This window comes from Chenopodium album, chromosome 26 (assembly GCF_948465745.1).
Source record: "Chenopodium album chromosome 26, dcCheAlbu1.1, whole genome shotgun sequence".
NCBI lineage: Eukaryota > Viridiplantae > Streptophyta > Magnoliopsida > Caryophyllales > Amaranthaceae > Chenopodium > Chenopodium album.
Window position 1 is genome coordinate 31,248,239 of NC_137859.1, and position 22,046 is coordinate 31,270,284.

At 34.7% G+C, this 22,046-nt stretch overlaps 1 protein-coding gene across 4 annotated transcripts; it reads left to right on the forward strand.

Moving 5' to 3' along the window:
• Nucleotides 1-7,264: 7,264 nt before the first annotated feature.
• LOC145617478 (uncharacterized) lies at nucleotides 7,265-11,779 on the forward strand. Of its 4 annotated transcripts, none has more exons than XR_014107741.1 (5): nucleotides 7,265-7,519; nucleotides 7,924-9,493; nucleotides 10,833-10,945; nucleotides 11,176-11,391; nucleotides 11,495-11,779. XR_014107741.1 is itself a non-coding variant. In XM_081672181.1 (3 exons), exons 1-2 carry the CDS (start codon nucleotides 7,498-7,500, stop codon nucleotides 9,483-9,485), a joined length of 1,584 nt encoding a protein of 527 aa, XP_081528307.1. In that variant the 5' UTR covers nucleotides 7,265-7,497; the 3' UTR covers nucleotides 9,486-9,493; nucleotides 10,833-11,779. The 4 variants fall into 4 exon arrangements, 1 of the variants encoding a protein (XP_081528307.1); XR_014107742.1 differs by having other exon boundaries at nucleotides 7,924-9,488; XR_014107740.1 differs by having other exon boundaries at nucleotides 10,833-11,391.
• The last annotated feature ends 10,267 nt before the right edge of the window (nucleotides 11,780-22,046 follow it).

Below are 22,046 nucleotides of genomic sequence, written 5' to 3' on the forward strand. Positions count from 1 at the left end.
AACTAGTCCTGAGTTTAAAGCTTGGGATCGTTGTAATAGCATGGTTATGTCATATTTGCTTCGATCATTGGGTTCTGGTTTAGCAAAGAGTGTGTTGTTTCTTGCAACTGCAAGAGAAATATGGAAATATCTTGAAGACAGATATTCTGTAACTTCAGGACCTCAGTTCTATGGATTACAGCAGAGTTTGGGTGAAGTTGTGTAAGGTGAAAGTAGTATTGCTGATTTCTTCACAAAATTGAAAGTGATTTGGGATGAATTGAGCAGTGCAAGTCCTATTCCAGTTTGTAGTTGTAGTGGATGCACTTGTAATCTCACTCAAAAGTTCTTGAAGATTCAACAAGAAGAAAGGCTTGTTCAATTGTTAATGAAGTTGAATAACAAGCATAGTTCAGTGAGAACTAATATTTTGATGATGAACCCTTTGCCTAGCATTTCTATGGCATACAGGTTGTTAATTCAAGATGAGAAACAACAACAAATGACTTTTCAGTCAGAAGAAAGAGCAATGGCCTTTGCTGTTACAGAAGATAGAAGAGGCAGTTATGCTGGAAATTCAGGTTACATCAAGCCTTATAGACAGAAAACCTTAGTGGGACCTGGAAACAACAAGATTGTTGTACACAAGAAGAATTCTCTTTACTGTGAACATTGCAGAATGGGTGGACATACAATTGATAGATGCTGGAAACTTCATGGGTATCCTCCAAATTTTATGAATAAAGGAAAGGGCAAAAGTTTTGCTGCTGTTGCTCAAGGTGAAGATGAAAATGATGATGATGGTGTTACACACATCACAGCAGACCAGTATCAGCAATTCCTTGATTACTGCAAGAATTCTGAGCAAGAACAAGCTGCACATGCTGCAAATATGGCAGGTACATGTCTGATCACTTGTTCTAATACTAGATGGATCATAGATAGTGGAGCAACAGATCATATATGCAATAATCTAGATTGGTTTGAAAACTATTCTATTTTTGACAAGAATATCAGAACAATTACAATTGCTGATGGAAAAAAGGCAGACATTAAACACATAGGAGATGTTAGAATTGGGAATGGCATCTTACTTAAAAATGTTCTGCATGTCCCAGGATTTCAGTTTAATCTGATTTCTACTCATAAACTATGTAAAGAATTGTGTTGTGACATAGTTTTTACACATGATAAGTGTATGATCCAGGGTCATTCTCAGAGAAATTCAGTGGTTCTTGGTAGAGTTGACTCAGGCTTGTATGCAGTTACAGACCAGATTGGTGTAGAGGATAAGAAGTTTCTTGAGAAGACAGAACATGAAGCTCTTGTGTCAATAAATGAGGATACAAAACTCTGGCATTTAAGATTAGGACATTTGCCCTTTGACAAGTTACATATTGTAAATAAGGCATTGCCTAAAATAGGGAAGAATTGTGATGTGTTTTGTCAAGTCTGTCCTAAGGCAAAACAAAGTAGAAAATCCTTTCCTACTAGTATTTCTAAGACTAGTGAGTGTTTTGAATTGTTGCATATTGATGTATGGGGTCCTTATAGAGTAAACACTCATGATGGTTGTAGTTATTTTCTCACCATTGTGGATGATTTTACAAGAAATACATGGACTTTTCTGATGAAAAATAAAAGTGATTCAGTTGAAATTCTGTCCAATTTTTTTATCTTTGTTTATACACAATACAAGCTGAAAGTGAAGTGTATAAGGACAGATAATGCAAAAGAGTTGTGTGAAGGAAAAATTTTGAGTGTTTATCTTTCCAATGGAATTAAACACCAAAAGAGTTGTGCTGATACACCTCAGCAAAATGGGACTGTTGAAAGAAAACATAGACATTTACTTGAGACAGCTAGGGCACTTTACTTTCAGTCTAGACTACCTAAAAGGTTCTGGGGTGAGTGTTTATTGACAGCCACTTACCTAATTAATAGAATGCCTTTGAGTTCTATTGATTTTGAGGTGCCATATGAGAAACTGAATGGTGTTAAGGTTGATTTGGACCATTTGAGGGTTTTTGGGTGTCTTGGTTATGTTTCAACACTTAAGGTCAATAGATCTAAGTTTGATCCAAAAGCTGTTCCATGTGTTCTGATTGGTTATCCACCAAATCAGAAAGCATATAAAATGCTGAACTTAGAAACTTCAAAAATAATTGTTTCTAAGGATGTTACTTTTCATGAAAAACACCTACCCTTTCATCTTTCTACAACCAAACACAAGCCTGACCCATTTTTCTACCCACAAACACAAATTTTGACCTAGACACATTTTTTGAATATCCTGATGCTCTCTTATACCCAGAATCAGAATCTGATACTGATTCTAATTTTTCTGATCATTCTTCTGAAACTCCACAAAATTCTCAACCTGAACCCTCAAACACAATTCCTGAATCATCAAACACTACAATCACAACCTCTATACCTACACAAAATTCTGAATCTAGCAGACAATCATCAAGACCCCACAAAGATCCATTTTGGATGAAAGATTATGTGTGTCCTGTTCCTGATTCTAGACAACATTGGTGTAATGTTGTTCAGTTTGATGAGTTGCCTATTTCTCATAAAGCTTTGGTGACTGAGGTTATAAAGGAAGTAGAACCTGTCAGCTTTTTAGAGGCTTCACAAGATCAAAGATGGGTTGATGCCATGCAAAAGGAAGTAGATGCTTTGACAGCAAATCATACTTGGATACTTACTGATCTTCCTAAGGGCAAAAAGGCAATAGGGTGTAAATGGGTATTCAAGGTGAAGTTAAAAAAGGATGGTACAGTAGAGAGATTCAAGGCTAGACTTGTGGCAAAGGGGTTCACTCAGAAGTTTGGAGTGGATCATGATGAAACTTTCTCACCAGTTGTCAAACTCTCAACTGTAAGGTGCTTGATTTCCATTGCAGTGAAGAATAATTGGATGATTCATCAACTAGACATTAATAATGCCTTTTTGCATGGAGATTTGAAAGAAGAAGTATGTATGAAAATGCCTGAGGGTCTTCCAAACCCAGACAACAAAGTTTGTAAACTTGAGAAGTCTTTGTATGGTTTAAAGCAGGCTAGCAGACAATGGTTTGCTAAGTTGACAGCTGAGCTACTTTCTATGGGTTTTTGTCAGTCCAAAAATGATTACTCCCTGTTTCTCAAAGATACTCTTGGAGCAAAGACTATAGTTGCTGTGTATGTAGATGATATACTTGTTACTGGACCTGACAGTGTTGTGGTACAAGCTCTTAAGGATAATCTCCATCACAAGTTCAGTATAAAGGACCTGGGAGAAATGAACTATTTCCTTGGCATTGAGGTTTCAAGGATTGCTACTGGTGTTATTCTCACACAAAGAAAGTTTACTAAAGAGCTGCTGCTTGGATGTGAACTGGATGTTTCAAAGATAGCAAAAACTCCCTTGCCTGTTTCTTTAAAGCTCAGAGCAGAAGATTCACCACCTTTTCATGATCCTGCTTTTTACAGATGTCTAGTGGGTAAACTCAATTTTTTGACTCATACCAGGCCAGATCTGAGTTATGCAGTTCAAACTTTAAGTCAATATTTGCATAATCCAAGAGTGTCTCACTTTAAAGCCCTACATCATCTTCTCAGATATGTTGCCTTTACTGCTGGTCAGGGCATCATGATACAGTCTGATAATACTTTGATTCTACAAGGTTATTCAGACTCAGATTGGGCAGCTTGTCCAGATACTAGACGATCTGTCACTGGTTTTGTAATGCTTCTTGGTCAGAGTCCTATTTCATGGAAATCTAAGAAACAAGGCACTATTTCTAAGTCTTCTTCAGAAGCTGAATATAGGGCCATGGCTGCAGCTGCCTCTGAGATCACTTGGCTAGTTAGGTTGTTACAAGAGTTGGGTGTTGATGTTCCAGGTCCTGTGATTCTCAGATGTGATAATATGTTAGCAATTCATATTGGAAAGAATCTTGTTCATCATGAAAGGACTAAGCATATTGAATTGGAATGTCATTTTACAAGGGAGAAGGTATTGGAAGGTTTGATTGAATTGGTTTATGTCCCTACTAAAGAGCAGCTAGCTGACATTTTTACTAAGATTTTGTCAGTATCTCAGCATAATGAGCTCATATCCAAGCTAGGAATGCTTGATTCACAACCATCCTCTAGCTTGAGGGGGGGTATTGAAGTATATGCCTCAGCTGCCAGTCATGAAGAATTGATCACAGGCCTAGCTGCTTATTTACTTCAGTCAGCTGAACCAGATGATGTTCCAGGTCATCAATCCGAGACACAAGAATCTCAGACATGTCATCAATCTGTGTGCAATGACATGTCAGCAGGAGTAACAACAGATTCTGTTATTCTTCATAACAGAATTGATTCTGTTTTGTAACTGATTTCAGTTAGATATTCTGAGCTGTAATAATTAGAGTATTAGCTGTAATATTCTAGTATAAAAACACAGTTGTATAACTCATGTAATTCATTGAAAACATTTTGGCTTATTTTTCAATCAATAAAATTTGCTCCTGCTTTTCTCTCTAATTTCTTCTTCTCATTTTTCATGTTTTAGAAGTTCTTCATTTTCTGAGAACTTCATCAGAAAGTCAAATTAAAATAGGGTGCACTTGAGTGAACTCCGGAGCAACGTCTGCCAGCCATTCATCTTTGCTGTATGGGTTTGGAGTTAGAGTCAGCGAGTCACACTTGGGTTTGGATACTAGAGTCATTAACTCGATTTATGAGTGTTAAAAGTTAAGCTTACGATTTAAGGAGAAGGATTTCCTTTGTTATACGAAGTGTTTGCATTTTAAATAGTGGCAAATGGGTGTAGCGTAGGAGAGCTTTGGTGGTGCGTTCGTGGGTGACTGATACTTAGTGATGCCATGAGGTGTAGGGGAGTGTGGTGATGGTTTAGATTTTGGTCAGGTGAAGTTTAGTGAGGGGCCCAGATGCCCAGTAACATATTTGATGACAGAATATGTTAACTGGTGTTGATTTAGTATTTTTTAAAAAAAAATCGCTTTTTGTTGAGAAACATGATTGAATTGAACTTCACATGTGGTAATTAAAGTCAATGAAGACTTTACTAAGTACAATAATTTGTATAAATTACAATAATGTATATTATTTTATTCAATTATTTTGGCTATATAAATGAAAGTTCACGCATTGTGAACTTGAGGTTGGAAAACAAAAGAAAGAGTTTTCCTACCATTCTACTACTTGCTTCCTATCTTCATCCCCTCACTGATAAATATCTAACTATCAGTAAAATATTTTTAACATTTTTTTTTTATTGTGTTAATTGTCAAAAGGTTTTTTTTTTAGAATGTTTCATTTGAAATATGATCACGACTTTTTAATCTAGTATAGAAAGTAGAAAAGATTGTTAAAAAGACACAATAAATTCAAAATAGCATCTTGCTAATTTGCTACGAAATATTATTGACTTTCGCCTTAACGGGATTTTTTTTAAGAAAAATGTTTTTTTTTTACATTTTAGTAAATTTTTTCCCTTAATATTAGCAAACAAATAAAAATAAAATATTGACACACCATGAAATTTATTAACTTTTTTTTTTATGAAATTTATTAACTTATTGATGAATGATAAATGGAAGATTTTAGTCAAATTTTTTCACCTAATATATACTTATTGATGAATGATAGATTGATGATTTTTAAGAATTGTGATAAACTATTTATCGTAATGTTTATTTATCTTGTTTTGTTTTTGCAACCCGTGCAATAATTAGTCACCCTTTAACTTATAATTTAGAAGATTCGTCCTGTTTTAATAGTCAAAAGATTCTAAATGAGAACATTATTGTAAAACGAAGAGAGTATAATTCAAGTGGGATCCATTGATTCAAAAATCACTAAGGAAGCTCCACAGGTGAATGCCAAGTTTCTAACTACTTCATCCCTCTTTTTTTTATGACAAATAAACTAGCCATTACTATTCATCTAAAAACTAATTAGTAGCTTTTAAACCTTAATTAATTAGGTAAACCCTAGCACCACCTTCCCACCACCATTGCACCAACTCCGGTGACCCCCTTTAGCCCCTTAACACCTCGACAGCTCCTCCACCATGAAACCCACTCCCTACGCTCAATCCCCCACCATGAAACCCACCCTCCCGTTCCCCCACCACAAGATCCACCCTCTTCCTGTTCCCCCACCACGATTTCCACCTCTATTATGCTTCCCCGACACACAATTCCCACCCCCTTTCCTTCCATCACCACAAAACCCATCTTCCTCCCATTCCCCACAACGAAACAAAGCCCTATTACGTGGCTGAGCTGTTTTTGGGGTCTAGAAGAAGGGAGGGGGCGGTATTTGAGGTTGAGGAAAGTAAAGGGATGGGTTTTAAGGGTTGGGGCAAAGGGAGGGACAATAATTGCGATGGATTTCGCGGTGGGAGTGAGTTTCGTGGTGGATGACCAAGAGGGGGTGGATTTCGTGGTGCAAAAGCTACCGAAGGTGGTAAAGGAGGGTTGTTAGAGGTGGTGCAAGGGTTTATTTGATTAATTAAGGTTTAAAAGCTATTAATTGCAATTTGGATGAATAATGATGTCATTAAGAGTTTAAGTATGCTGATAAAAAAAAAAAGGTAATAGTTACTAGAATTGATCTGTTTTAGGGTAGTAATTAATAACTTTTTTTTTAGGGATAATAATTCACAAAGACCCTCTTTTTGAGGTAGTAATTAACAAATTTTCCTTTATATAATTGCATTTTTAATTTATATTATCGTAGTAGTATACTAGATTAAAATCCCGTGCAATGCACGGTTGTTAATAAATATTTTTGACAATAGTAGTATAAAATACTCCGTATAAAGTTATGAAAGATGTGCAAAAATATTTCATTTATGTATATATAGAATATGATTGTTAAAGTGGATAATGTATGATTAGTTTACTTAAAGATTTTGCAAAAAAAAAAAAAAAAAAAAAAAAAGCGAAAGTGGCGGGAAATTTTTTTACCAAGTAATGACAAGTGTTATTGGATATTCGCTTTTAGTATAAGTTAATAGATTTATCATAGAATATAAATTAATGTATTTTAATTCGGATTTTTAGATTGGATTCAAATAACCGATTTTATTTCAGATTGGATTAGATTGAAATAATAATTCGGATCGGATCGAAAAATGGAAAATCGAATTATATTTCGGATCGGATTGGATTTGGTCTCATCTAAATCGAAAATCGAACGAACACTCCTATTCGAGACCCACAAAAACGGATGGAGTTTGGGTAGGGTTTACAGATCAGATCGAAAATTGTTAGGAATCCTTCCACCTCACTCTCAAAACTGATAAAAAAAAAGTAAAAAACTGTGAGGAAATGGAGTGAACTGGCCGTAGATCTTAGATGACTGTAACCTTTTTCTGTATTATTATTTTGACAATGGAGAAAACATACACGAAATAAGGCTACACTCCCTAAAAAGTAAAACTCCTAACTATTAGTGAGAAAGTGAGGAATTACTCCATCTTCCAGATACTCTGTCTCTGATTTGAGCAATGAAGATGGCGACAAAATCTGGTAATCTTCTTCACTGCAATTCTTTTTACAATTTCTTCACCTCTGTACTTGGATTTCGTTGTTTTTCCAATTGCTCTAAATTTCTTGATGTTGATGACCCCAAATTATTTCTGAAATTTGTTAGACAACAATCCAAATTAGGGTTTACTAATGTTGAAATCCCCCTTTCCCATTGAAATCGATGCGCCCTCTTCCTTGTATAATTGATTTCTGTATGTTATTGAGTGGCATGTCCAAGATTAAACCCAACCCCCCTTTCTCCACTGTCATTTCTCTTTACAGACAACTCCATTTCTTGGGTCTGAGTCCCTTACCATCCTTGCTAATTGCTACTGTCGTTTGAACTTTGTTGATTTGGGGTTCTCTGTTCTCGCTAACATTATTAAACTTGGTTTTCAACCTAGGGCCTGTTCATATTTACTTAATTTCAGTTCAGTTCAGCTCAGCTCCAATCAGTTCAGTTCAGTTCCAATCAGTTCAGCTCTCAATTTCCCTCTCACATAAAATATTCATTTCAGCTCAATTCAATTCAGTTCAGTTCCATTCAGTTCAGTTCAGCTCCAATCAGTTCAGTTCAGCTCAGTTCAGTAAATATGAACAGACCCCTAATATTGTCACCTTTACTACTCTCATCAACGGCTATATTCATACTCATCACTTGGACAAAGCTGTTCATTTGTTGGATAAAATTCTCAAGCTTGGCCTCCAACCCACATTAGTCACCTATGGTTCTATCTTCAAAGGTCTTTGTAGGTCCGGTGATAATGCCGGTGCTCTCGAACTCCTTAGAAAGATGGAGTCTTATGGACATTGTACGCCTAATGTTGTCATTTATAGCACTATTATTGATAGTCTCTGTAAAGACCAGTTATTACCTCAGGCTCTCCGCCTTTTCAAGGAGATGAAAGTAAAGGCAATATCCCCTAATGCTGTCACCTATAATACGTTAATTCGAGGTATGTGCACTTTGGGGCAACAGAAGGAGGCTCAAGAAATGCTCACTGAGATGTTGAGGAACAACATAACTCCTACCATTGAGACTTACAACATGTTGATTGATATGTATTGTAAAGATGGCAAGGTTGGTCAAGCACGGGACATTTTTGTTCGCATGACTGAGAGAGGATATGTTCCCGATATCATCACTTACAACACTTTGTTAGATGGATATTGTTTACGCGGTGAGATGGATGAGGCAGAAAATCTTATGGATTTCATAGTTAAAAATGGCTGCAAACCTGATGTAGTTACTCACAGCAGCTTAATCAATGGCTATTGCAAGTCTAAAAAGATTGACAAAGCTCTTTGTCTGCTCCAAGAGATGTATTATAACGGATTAACCCCTAATGTTATCACGTACAGCACTCTTATAGATGCTTTGTGCAAAGACAATCAGCTCAAGCTTGCACACCAGTTTTTCAAGGAAATGGAAGTTTATGGACTAAAGCCACATGTAATAACTTGGAATTCATTGCTTGATGGCATGTGTAAGAATGCACAAATAGATGAGGCATTTGCATTAATGAAGGATATGGAGAATACTGGAGTGGTCCCTGATATTATTACATACAATATCCTAATGGATGGTTTGTGTGAAGCTAATCGCCTTAGAGAAGCGCTGGATATTTTCACTTCTCTGCCCGCGAAGTACTTACAGCTCAATGTATTCAGTTATAATATAATTGTAAAAGGATATTGCAAAGAGGGTTTGCTTGATGAAGCTACTAGTCTTGTAGAGGAAATGGAGGTCAACGGGTGTTCACCTGATGAGTGTACCTACAACACTGTTATTAAAGGATATCTTTATGGCAAGGATGTCAGCAAGGCATTGGAACTAGTCAGTACCATGAGAAGTAAAGGGTTTGCTGCAGATGCTCACACAGCTTCTTCATTTCTTAGCTTCATTACTGATCGTGCTGTTAGCGATTCAGACAAGGCTTTGCTTCGAAAGTATTTGGAGATATGAATTGTAAGGTATTTGACTTTTGATAATTTTAAATTATGGTTTATGTTTAGATTCTACTTCTCTGATTATCTATAGTTTTATATGATATTACGATGTTACTACATTACTTGCATTGTGTAGTACTCCCTCCGTCCTAAATTACATTCCTCTTTCTAGCATTAATTCCTCACATAATAGAGAGAAAGAGGAATGTAATTTAGGGACGGAGGGAGTACTGAGGTTGAAATTTGAACTTTATGATTATGGTTCACACTTTTTTTTTTTTTTTTTTAAACATTAGTGGAGTATTACATTTAGAGGCTTGCCAATAACATCATGTATCTTTTTTTTTTTTTTTTTTTTTTTAGTAATTGTTGCATCAAGTTTCTAATACTTGTCACTCTTGGCATGTCTCTTCTAGTTATATTGCCCTTGCCCCCCTCCCCCTCCCCGACCCTCCGTTTCCGTGGTTATGCTTTCTTCCATAAGTGAAACTATAAGTGTTGAGGCTATAATTCCTGACATTACTAATTACTAATTCATATAAGAGCTGCAGTTTCCCTAGCTCCTGATATGGTGAGTAATTAGTATATTGGATAGAGTTGTATCAGATGGTGTGCTTAAATTACCTTTTATTCAGTCTTGTAATAATCAGTTTGTTATTGATTTTTAGCTAATGTGAATTCTTAAGATAGAAATATACTTTAGGCCTAGTTGATACGCCTAGCTAGCTCTGTCCTAAGAGATTTGTTGATCATTCAAAGACTTAAATTGCTAAATTACAGAACAGTTCCTCACGGTAATAATAGTCGCTTGTTTGGAGAAATCAGAGTATGCTTCAGTGGAGAAGAGCTCCAAACTCCAAAGGGAAAGAAGTAAATGAAAATATAGGAGAAAGATTAATCGTCAAATCTAGGAGAAAGATTAATCATCAAATCTAATATAAAGAGAGAAGAGCTCCAAACTCCAAAGGGAAAGAAGTAATGAAAATATAGGAGAAAGATTAATCGTCAAATCTGATATAATTTACTCGTGTGTGTATATATATACTGTATAATACATTAATACAGCATTAAAAAAGGGTTTTTTTTTTTTTATTTCTAAGATTTTTTTTTCATAACCTAAATTTGTGCTGAGATTATAGCGTTTCATTCTAGGAAATAATACTGGTTAAAATTAGTGGTTGTATACGATACTACTAAAGCATATTTATTCCAAAAAAGAGTATAAACCAAAAAAAAAAAAATGAGAAGAATAAATTGTTTTGTGAAAAAAAATTGTGACTATAATTGTTCAATTTAGTTCATGTCCATGTCTACACGGCGTAGTATTTTTCGTTAATTTGTTCATCCATTTCAATTTTCGCAGTAGCCAACAGTCCAACACTAGCAGTTGTCGTGTCTGATTGTGAGAAGTGACAGTGACGATGATGAGAAGCAAAGCTCTTCTTTTTCTTGGTTCTGCATTTTCCTCTATTATTGGTAATCTTCCTCCTTTTTTCCCTCTTTCTTTATGCTTTTTGATTTTGACTATGATGATGTTAGACAACAATCCAAGTTACGGTTTACTAATGTTGAATTTCTCCTTTATCTTTTCGATCATATGAAATTGATTCGCCCACTTCCTGGTATTATCGATTTCAATCAACTGTTTCATCCATTTGTAAGATTAAACCCAACCCCCCTTTCTCCATTGTCATTTCTCTTTACAGGCAGCTCTACTTCTTAGGTGTTCGTCCAGATCATAATTCCCTTAACATTCTGGCTAATTACTGCTGTCACTTAGGCAATCTTCATTTTGGGTTGTCATTTATAACTCCATCATCGATGGTCTCTGTAAAGACCAGTTATTACCTCAGGCTCTCCATCTTTTCAAGGAGATGAAAGTTTTACACTGATGTAAATTGACTCTGCATCCTATATTTTCGGTATGTTATTGAAATCGTTTATTCGTCTCTTTTTTTATCTATATTATGTGTCTTTTAATCCTGCTGATTTGATTAGTTGATTCTCTTGTGCCTCAATTTACAGGTGAAATTCATCCTACAGATGTAATTATCTTTCATTGCCCGTCCACATGTCGAATGCTTACAATGTGATGAGTATTTGGACATTTTCTACAATGAAGAAGAGTAGATGGCAGTGAAGACGATGTTATCTATATGTGACTAAGTGACTAATTAACGTGTAGATAGACTTATTGTTGCTAATCAAATCAGAATAATAGCCTAATTTGCATCATTTTCCTTTCTCGGAAACAATTAATAATATCCATGTATGTTCATTCCACTTTTATGTAGGGTTCGTTTGGTTTATCATAACACATTTTCCATAGAACATGTTTTATTTTCTTAAAGAAAACATTTTTTCAAGGAAAACCAGAGTTACAAATTTTCTTTCTTTGTTTCTTTATAAGAAAAGCGAGTAAAGAGGAGGGAGGAAATACATGTTTTCACCCCTTCATGACCATGTAACAGAAAATGAGAGAGAATGGAAAAATAATTTTGTATGAAAATATTTTACATAAGTCAAAACACACCTGTAATACCTGCAAGCCTTTCTAAAACTGCAAATTGCAAAAACGTGTTACAAGTATTTAGGAACGATAAAGTATTATTCATACCATAAAATGTAATGTGTCAATGAACCATCACATATTGGTGACGTTTTGAAAGAAAAAAAAAATTAGTGACGTTTTAGGACTTTGGCTTTTGCTAAAAGAGAAAAGATAATCCTACTTTAAGCCTAGTCAAATTGTTATTACAACTAATTAATGACTCTTGAAGTAATTTAAAAAAAAAAAAGTAATTTATATACTACTCCCGCCGTCCCTAAATTACATTCCTCTTTGGAAATTTACACGGGAATTAAGGAGGGAAGAATAAGACAAATAATAATAATTAGATAATGCAATGGGAAGTACAAAGATAGAGTAGTTATTACTATGACATGTCATCAATCCTTTGCAAAAAAAAAGGACCAATCACATGCTCCTAATTGAATTTTTTTAACCAATCATATTTATTGTAATTTGACACAAGGATTTTGAGTGAGATTAGGTAAGGATGAGTGAGAAAGCATTAAATATAAAACAGAAAAAGAGAGTTGATTTACTAAAAAAAAACTTACCAAAAATAGAAAGAAGGAATGTAATTTTGGAATACCAAAAATAGAAAGGAGGAATGTAATTTAGGGACGGAGGGAGTAGTATTTTTTTTTTGAAACCCCGTTTAGGGTGATTTATATACTAGTGTATATATATATACTAGTGGTATATAAATATTGTAAGATGTGTAATCGAAAATGACCTTCTTCAGCTGACAGTTCTAAGATAATCTAGCTTAACATTTTTTGATAATTTAATTTTTACATTTTTGGTAAAGCATACATTTAGGAATAAGCAGAGAGGTTCCACTGGTATCAAGTAATATGCCATCTAAGGTACCAAGGTATATCTCTAACCCAACTTTTAAAGATGCTTTATTTCTATCTTTTATGAAATTTTTTTGAAATTTGTCTTATCTTTTTCAATTTCTATATTACCATATACAAAATCTATTAACTTTTTTTTTCCCCTTCTTGCTGTTTTCCTTTCTTAATTGTTAAATAAATGTGCATGTACTAGCAAATACTGTTTTTTTTTTTTTTTTTTTTCCCCTCCTATTAGTGCCACAATTGTCAGTACTGCACTAATTTTGTACTGCAAAGGAAAAAAAAAGGGCACTACTTTTACCTACTTTAACTAATAATTACAGCGTCTGAAGATTTTTTTTTTTTTTTGGTTATTTCACTAATGTACTTATATTTGTATACCATATTACATTTGTTATATTCCCTACTAATTTGCTCTTTTTGTTTCACACTTATGATCTAGAGAGACTGCCCTCTGTTCGTAATTAGTTGTGACGTGCCCTTCTTCATAATGATTGTCACATTGATCTAGGGCCTGTTCAAATTTACTGAGCTGGACTGAATTGAGCTGAAATGAATATTTTATGAGAGAGGGAAATTAAGAGCTGAACTGAACTAAACTGATTAGAGTTGAACTGAACTGAACTGATTGAAGTTGAACTGAACTGAAATTAAGTAAATGTGAACAGGCCCTAGTCTCGTGTAGCATGGGTAAACTAGAATATCCAATGGTGAACTATGGTCCAGAAGAAGCATCATTTAGTGGTACCTTAACCTCTCTAGTCCTTAATTGGTTAGCACCATATTTACCACAGTTGATGTTACAAAATGGTCTTAGTACATTTTTTTAAAGATAAAGAGAAGAATCCTATTAAACAAAACACATACATTTCAGAAGACAATTAACCCTGTTACAGGTTGCACGTTAATTACTCTATAGTTTACTAGTTTATTTGTAGTTAAAGAATATACCTAGGCAACCTAGCTAGAATAGTTTACAAATGAGTCAAAAGAAAGCAACAAAAAGTCATGAAACATGGCAAAAGCTAAATTAAAAAATCCAGTTTAAACTTGAAATTCAAACAGTTAAGGTAGGGAATGATGATGCTTCTTCTGGACGGTGACTCGTGGGGCTAACCAAAGGGCAACAAAGTGGTTAGATGATCGCGTTTTGTGTAAAAAAAAAAAAAAAAAAAACATGTACTATATGATTTAATAAAAAGATGAATGAAAGATGCACATAATCTGCCGGATTTGGATTGGCTATCAGTCATCAAATTAGGATTTACAGGGCCGTTTCTGACATTTTAAACAGCAGTACGGTATATATTATATCACATGGACTGTCTAAGCTCTAATGAAAATGCAAGGGCTTTCTATAAAAAAAAACAATTCCTCAAAAAAAAAAAAAAAAAAAAAGTCATTACGTAATCAAGAAATGCACCAAATACTAACAGGATATACCCTCGTACCAGTAATAACCAAAAGGTTCCGACAGAAAATATGCTTAAGAAATGAGAAAATCTATTCAATGGAACAAAAACAGCAAAAATTTCTGATGAAAAGGTTCTAAATAGAATTTTATAATTTAGCCAGAAAGTTAATGAAATGTATATGTATTTATTTCAAAAATACTCTTAGCTGATTTGATAATTAGTGTTACTTAGGTATGGAGTGATGCTACAGTTATAGGACCACATCTTATGCTTTCTTGTCCCATTCCCCACTTCACTTGATCTTTAAATTTTACTCACATTAGTTTTCCTTATTATTAGTGATAAATAGACTTGATAAAACTAGTCCAACTCGAATTGGGCACCCATTTGGCCTAATTCAAACTCAAAATTTGTATGATAAAAACCAAATTGAATAACTTACGAAGTATTATCCAACGAAAATTCTACAATAAACGTCATGTACCACTATGTACTACTAAAGCAGCGTACTGCTATGTACCACTAAAATTTTTATATTTTCTTTCTTATATTTTTAATTAAAATATTTTACATCAATTTTTTTAATTAAATTTATTAAAAATATTTTCATATCATCAATTTTATTTACACCGTACAACTAATCAAAATTTTTGAAAATTATTATATATATATATATATATATTTTTTAAAAGCTAATATTTGTTTCATATCATCAATATTAATTTAAATAAAACAAGATATTTTTTACACTGTTCAACTAATTAAATTTTTTCAAATAAAAATTTCTAAATTTATTTAGCTTTTTTAAAATCTAATATTTGTATGTACATAGCATTACACGTCATGTACGGTAGACTCTCCCATAAATTAATAACAAACAAGAAAATGGTAAAAAAAAATAAAAATAAAAGGGGTTGGGGGATTACGTAATCAAGAAAAACATATATATATATATATATATATATATATATATATATATATATATATACATATATACATATATACATATATATATATATACATATATACATATATATATATATATACATATATATATACATATATATATATATATATATATATACATATATATATATATATATATATATATATATATATATAATTTAATAATATATAGCAGTATTTGTCATGTACTGTAAACTCTCCCATTATCCAAATATATCCTCAACGGAATCTAATCCAATTAATAAACTCGTTGTAAACTTAAATAAGAAGCTCACATCTCACCAATTAACTAATTTGAAGTTTTGAACAATCTAATGGAATTGAAAAATCATGCCATTGTTAATGTTGTGAACAAAGAAAATTTATTCCGTTTTTAACAATACCAATGTTTCTAAACAAAATTCTCCTTCCTATACTAAAAGTCAAAATAAAACCCACTTTCTTTTGACCTTTTCATTTCCATAGTCTCAATTGTTAGAGTATATATGAAGATTTAAAATTATAAATTTTACGAACAAATGAACACAATAGTATATTAGTATGTATGTTGGACCTAGACTAATTCATCCTAAGATCTTCCTAGTAATTAATTTAAAAATAATGGGGGGTTGAAATAGTAGGAATTTAAAAAAAGAGAGAACACCAAATAATAATACGACGTAGTAATGATAATATTAATAACTATAATAATAGAAATAAAGTAGAAATGCTGAGTTGAGAGGAAGAATGGTGTTGTCATAGGGGCATGGCATATGCTTGGGAAGATGCTAAGTAGCAAACCCCACTTCTCTTAACACTTTGCTTTTTCATGTATTACTTTAAACCAAAAAGTGTCTACACACCACTACATAAGTCACCTGTCACCCTCTTTTACATTGCTCTCATTGTCATGACCTATCAAGGGGAGACTTAGACTCCCTCCCTTATATATCTTCACTCAATCCCTCTATGGAGAAACCCTCTAACACACACCTCTTCACCACGTACAAACAACTAACTCCGTCGTCGTCCCACCCCGGCCTTTCTTGGCCGGGGTGTATGTACAATGGGGGTTTAGGTATTATCTCCTTCGGAGGATGGTACTGGTGACGGTGTTGATGTTTTCTTGTCCTCTCCTAGTCCATTAAAATTACGTGATGGACTATGAGAAATTTGAGCTGGAAATGATTCAAATAAATAACAGCGCTTCTCACCTTATCCGGTGAGGAGCGCGACTTTTTTCCTACTCTATATAGGGCAACTTGGATCCTTTGGCATTATTCGCTTCCTCCGACGATTCTTATCTATCTCTCAAATCTTATTATCTCTTCATGCTTTAAATGAAGTGGGCCTCGAGGAAATTTTCAAAAGGGCAAGGCAGATTATGTTTATTCCCTCTGCTACACCTTCTATATCTCTATATTATTATTGTAGTCTTTTATAAAAACTAAATGTAGTAAATTTTAAATCATGGTAAAATAAAGAACCATGAATTGTGTATGTTTTTGGGTTAAAGAGTGTGTTTTTGTCTTTATTTTTAACAACTCATGTACCAATAATTGTAAGCCTGTGGCTATGCGATGTACTCGTAATTTCTAGAGGATTATTAATTGAGTGGTTTTGTTTTTGTTTTGTGTGCTATTTAATTTGTTTCAATTGGTCAATAAGTAGTGTTTGTTTGATGAATTAATGGCTTCTCTTTGTATTCTGTTGATCCAATCTACTGTCAGTCTGTTTCACTAAAGTTGTAGAAGGATATTGTATTCTGTTGATCCAATACTAATATTTTACTAAAAAAAAAAGATAGGAAATTAAATAAAAGTTAAAAGGGTTTAACATATAACTACTGGTCAATGGTCATGCATTCCTTAAGTTGAAGTCATTGTTGGGGGTAGGGTACCCGATACTAGAGATAGAATTTGTCAATTATAGAGAGATTAGAGAGAATAGAGTAGTGTAATTTGTATTAGCGTATGCACAAGTATATAATTATATATACAACCTAAAGAGATTAGGGCTCGTAACCTAACAACGGCCCATTAGCTATACATTATATCGCATATTCTTAGGTGCACACTCATGCACCTAGAATTAGGTGTTTCAACAGTACAATATGAACATTAGCTTTTCAGAAAGTGAACATAGGTATAAAAAAATATGAACATTAGCTTTTCAGAAAGTGAACATAAGCATAAAAATGTGTGATTTTCGATTTCATATGTGGTGACTTTGTGATTAATTTTGATTGATTAGGTTATGCTACCTTCGTTAACATTTAGTTGCAACTTTGGGGTATTACTTGAGAGACATAAAATATTCTCAAGTTGCAACTAAATGTTAACGGAGGTAGTATATGATTTTCTTAATTCTAACGAATTGAATTTTATCTGATTTTCTGCATTTTTTTTTATCAATGAATATAATCATGCAAAATATGAACATATGCATAGGCTCCCTTAAATGTGAACATTAGCTTTTCAGAAAGTGAACATATGCATAAAAAAAATGAACTTATGCATTTCAGAATGTGAGCATAACATTTCAAAATATGAACGTAAGCATTGGTTTTCTTAAAGTGAATATAAGCATTTAAAAACATATACGTAAAAAAATATGAACATAAACCTTTAAGAAAGACAACATATGTATAAACAGATTTAATTAATATTTCATGAACAACACTACTACATGTTTACATTATGAATATTTGAAATTATATGTGAACATATAAAATATTATTATGAATATAATGCATTTAATTATTAACATTAAAATTTTAAGAAACAAAAAATAATATGATTATCAAACATATGCATTATAAGTATTTAATGTTCATAATTTTTTTACTTGTTCATTTTTTATTATTAAATGTTCATTTTTTTCATGTTCATAATTTTTTTACTAAATGTTCATATTTGTTTACTAAATGTTCATTTTTTAGAGCATAGTATTGATTTTTTTTTTTACGTTGTTGCACCTATCTAAGGTGCACAAGGGTGCACCTTAGAAATACCCCCCCCCCAAGTTGGACCATGCAAATCACAAATGCCCAACTTGCCAAGTAGATACAAGAATTGTTGTTTGTTCAATGCCTTAGTGAAAAAATCCGTGAGTTGATCCGTCGTTTTCACATATGATGGATTAATAGTGTCGTCCTGAATCGCATCCCTAACATAATGACAGTCAACCTCAATATGCTTAGTATGCTCATGGAACACTAGATTCTGCGCAATGTATAACACCGATTGACTATCAAGAAACAAACTCGTCGCACGTGGATGCGAAACTCCCAAACTGAGAAGTAGAGCCTGTAGGAGTTTATAGGTACTATAATGCGGAAAAACATGAATCATATTCATAAAAGCACCTAATCCCAAGATCGCATGCATAATACACAAGGAAGCGTGAATTCCATGAAGCTATTCGATAGGCAAATGAGGGAGAGAATAGAGCCCCAAGCGTTGCTCCTCTACTTAATCCACGAGATTCGAACGAGCCGTCCACCAATACTAGATTTGTCGAATGAAAGCTAAGGGAAGAATCACGATCACCACCTTTAATGGACAACCGACCACCGCACGAACCACCACCACCACCACAAACCATCGCCGGCGCCGAGGAGGAGGAGAGAGCCGTGAGAGAGAGAGAGAGAGAGAGAGAGAGAGAGAGAGAGAGAGAGAGAGAGAGAGAGAGAGAGAGAGAGAGAGAGAGAGATAGAGGAGTTTGAGAGGGTTAGGATTCGTGTTTGCTAATTAGGGTTTGATCAAACTAATCATTGAATTACACTGAATGTAAAATGCAAACCCTAAGCACCTAGTCTATTTATAATCCCATTATAATTAAACTAGAGTCAGGAAGCCCAAAACCCTCCAACCTTCTCCATATGGTCGACCTTCATAGGGGATAAGACCCATCATGGGCCTCGTCCTCTCGTGCTTGATCTAGGCCCTTTGTGTGACCTTATAAGATCCGTCCAAGTGGGCTTTGGCCTATTTTACTAGCCTAAAGATCATTAGTACCTCTAACTATGATATAACGATGAACCAAATGTACGAACTTTATTATCTCCATAATTTGATCCATTTATATATCTATTAATTGCACACGACGAAGACATAAATCCTTCAGAGCCTTCAACCATTTCAACTCATCTGTGGCATTAGACATTAAACAATACTCTGCCTTTGAAGAATACTTAGCAACAGTTGGTTGCTTCCTAGTTTTCCAAGAGATAGGAGAAGCACCAAGAAATAGCAACCAACCAGAAATCGATCACCTCGTGAGAGGACAACTAGCCCATCTGAGTCACATCAACGTATAATATGTAGATCACAATCAGAGCTCAAAAGGATTCCCTGACCCGGACATCCTTTGAAGTAACGCATCTTACGAAGGGCGGCCTCCCAATGATCTTGACACGGCTGTTGCATAAATTGAGACAAGATATGAACCGCATAAGCCAAAAAGGCCTCGGGAAAGATAAATATATAGATCACACGACCCACAAGACAACGATACATTTCAGGAGTAAAAATAAGAGGAGACTCTGATTTAGCCAGGGTAGAATTCTGCTCAATTGGAGTACCTGCTGGGCGTGCCCCAAGTAAACCAGACTGTGCAATAATATCAAGTGTATATTTCCGCTGACATAAGAATATGCCCTTTGGACTTCGTGCAACCTCAATACCAAGAAAATACTTCAATACACCCAAATCTTTTATGTGAAAGCAGTCAATCAAATATGACTTGAATGATGAAATTGCAGAAGAATCATTCCAGAAATTATCAAGTCATCAATATACACCAAAACACTAAGTAGAATAGACCCAGATTACAGAGTAAATAGAGATTAATCAGAGTACGACTGTAAAAAAACCGTACCTTTTCAGATAGGTAGCCAACTTAGAAAACCAACAACGAGGTGCTTGCCGGAGACCATACAAAGACTTGTGAAGACAGCACACCAAACCCGGTTGAGTACCATGAAAATCAGGCGGGGGGGTGTCATATCAACCTCCTCATCAAGGTCATCGTGGAGAAAGCCGTTGTAAACATCCATTTGGTGCAATTCCCAATTTTTCGCTGCAGCAACAACAAGAAAAGCACGAACAATGATCATTTTAGCAACGGGAGCAAATATCTCGTTATAATCAATACCCTCGACCTGATGGTTACCAAAAATAACGAGACAAGCCTTCAACCTCTCAATAGAGCCAGCAGAATTGAGCTTGACCTTGTAAACCCATCGGCACCCAAGAGCTTTCTTTCCCGGAGGTAATTTCTCCATTACCCATGTTTGATTATTTTCTAATGCAGATATTTCTTTCTGTATTGCCTCTCTCCATCCTGCATCTTTCTAAGCTTCCCTGAAATTACGTGGCTCTACCACTGTATTCACACCTGCAATAAAAACACAATGTCGCACAAAAAATTTATCACAATTCACAAAATGTGCTAAAGGATAGGGAGTACCTGAGGAGCACGGAGTAGGCGATGACGTGAGGAGATAGATGGACTAGAGATAGTGTGAGCAACATAATATTTGTGCCAATTCGAAGGATGCCTAGGACGTTGATCACACCCCAAATCAAGAGGAGGAGAGTTAGTAATAAACAAGGGGCTGCCACCCGGATTGCCCTCAGCAGAATGGTCCGCGGGGTGGTTGCGGTCTGCACTGGCAGCCGCGGGTGGGCTGCGGACCTTGCTGCCAGCAGATGCCGAGGTAGCAACAGAGCCCGAGCTGCAGCTGGCAGAAGCTATACCCAAGTTAGCAGACCTCGAAGCAGCTGTAGCAGTGGAAGAAGAAGGCTCGGGGCTGCAGTCATTAATATCATACCGAATTGAGTTTTCACCAATCTCGGGTACATGCTCAAGATCATCCAAAAAATCAAAATCGATCCCACCATCAACATTAGACACTTTTTCGGTACCAACATGAGAATCATTCGGTTCTTCATTAAGCATAAATGGGAATTCATGTTCATTAAACTTAATATCGCGTGAGACAAAATATCACCCGTCTCTAAGTCATACACCTTCCATCCCTTTTTCCCATGAGGATATCCCAAGAAAACGCACTTTCTACTCCTAGGTGCAAATTTGTCACTCTTGGCTTTTTTATTGTGAGCAAAACAAAGACAACCGAACACCCTTAATGCATCAAAATTAGGTTGTTTGCCAAAAAGAAGTTCATAAGGGGTTTTATTGTCTAACAAACGGGACGGAGTATAATTAATTAAATAAACCGCCTCAAGAAGACACTCTCCCCAAAAAGTTATTCGCAAATTGCCTTGAAACATCAAAGGCCGGCTAACATTTAGGATACATAGGTGTTTTCTCTCTACCCTTCCATTTTGTTGTGGTGTGTCAACACAAGAGGTTTGAAAAAGTATGTCATGTTCATCAAAATAAGAGAGCATGGGTTTGAATTCTGTACCATTATCACTCCGCACACATTTCACAGAGACATCAAATTGACATTTTATCATAGCAAAAAAAAAAAAAAAAAAAAGAAAAAAAAAGAGCAAAAAGAAGAATAAACTTCGGGTTTGTCTTCAATAAATAAACCCAAACACCTCTCGAATAATCATCCACAATAGTAAAAAAATAGTGTGCACCACAGGTAGAAGGTGTCTTATACGACCCCCATAAATCACAATGTATCAATTCAAAAATATGACTAGCTCAACTATCACTAATTAGAAAACTATCCCGTGATTGTTTAGCTTACGGGCACTAACTTAACAATGTTGTCCGACGGATTTCCCACACGACGATGCCACAACTCAAAT

Bases quoted from the DNA above. Each gene is read 5' to 3' on its own strand.
- LOC145617478 (XM_081672181.1), top strand. From the start codon at position 7,498: ATGAAGATGGCGACAAAATCTG. The intron at 7,520-7,923 runs GTAATCTTCTTC...TTTTCAACCTAG, and splicing joins GAAGATGGCGACAAAATCTG to GGCCTGTTCATATTTACTTA.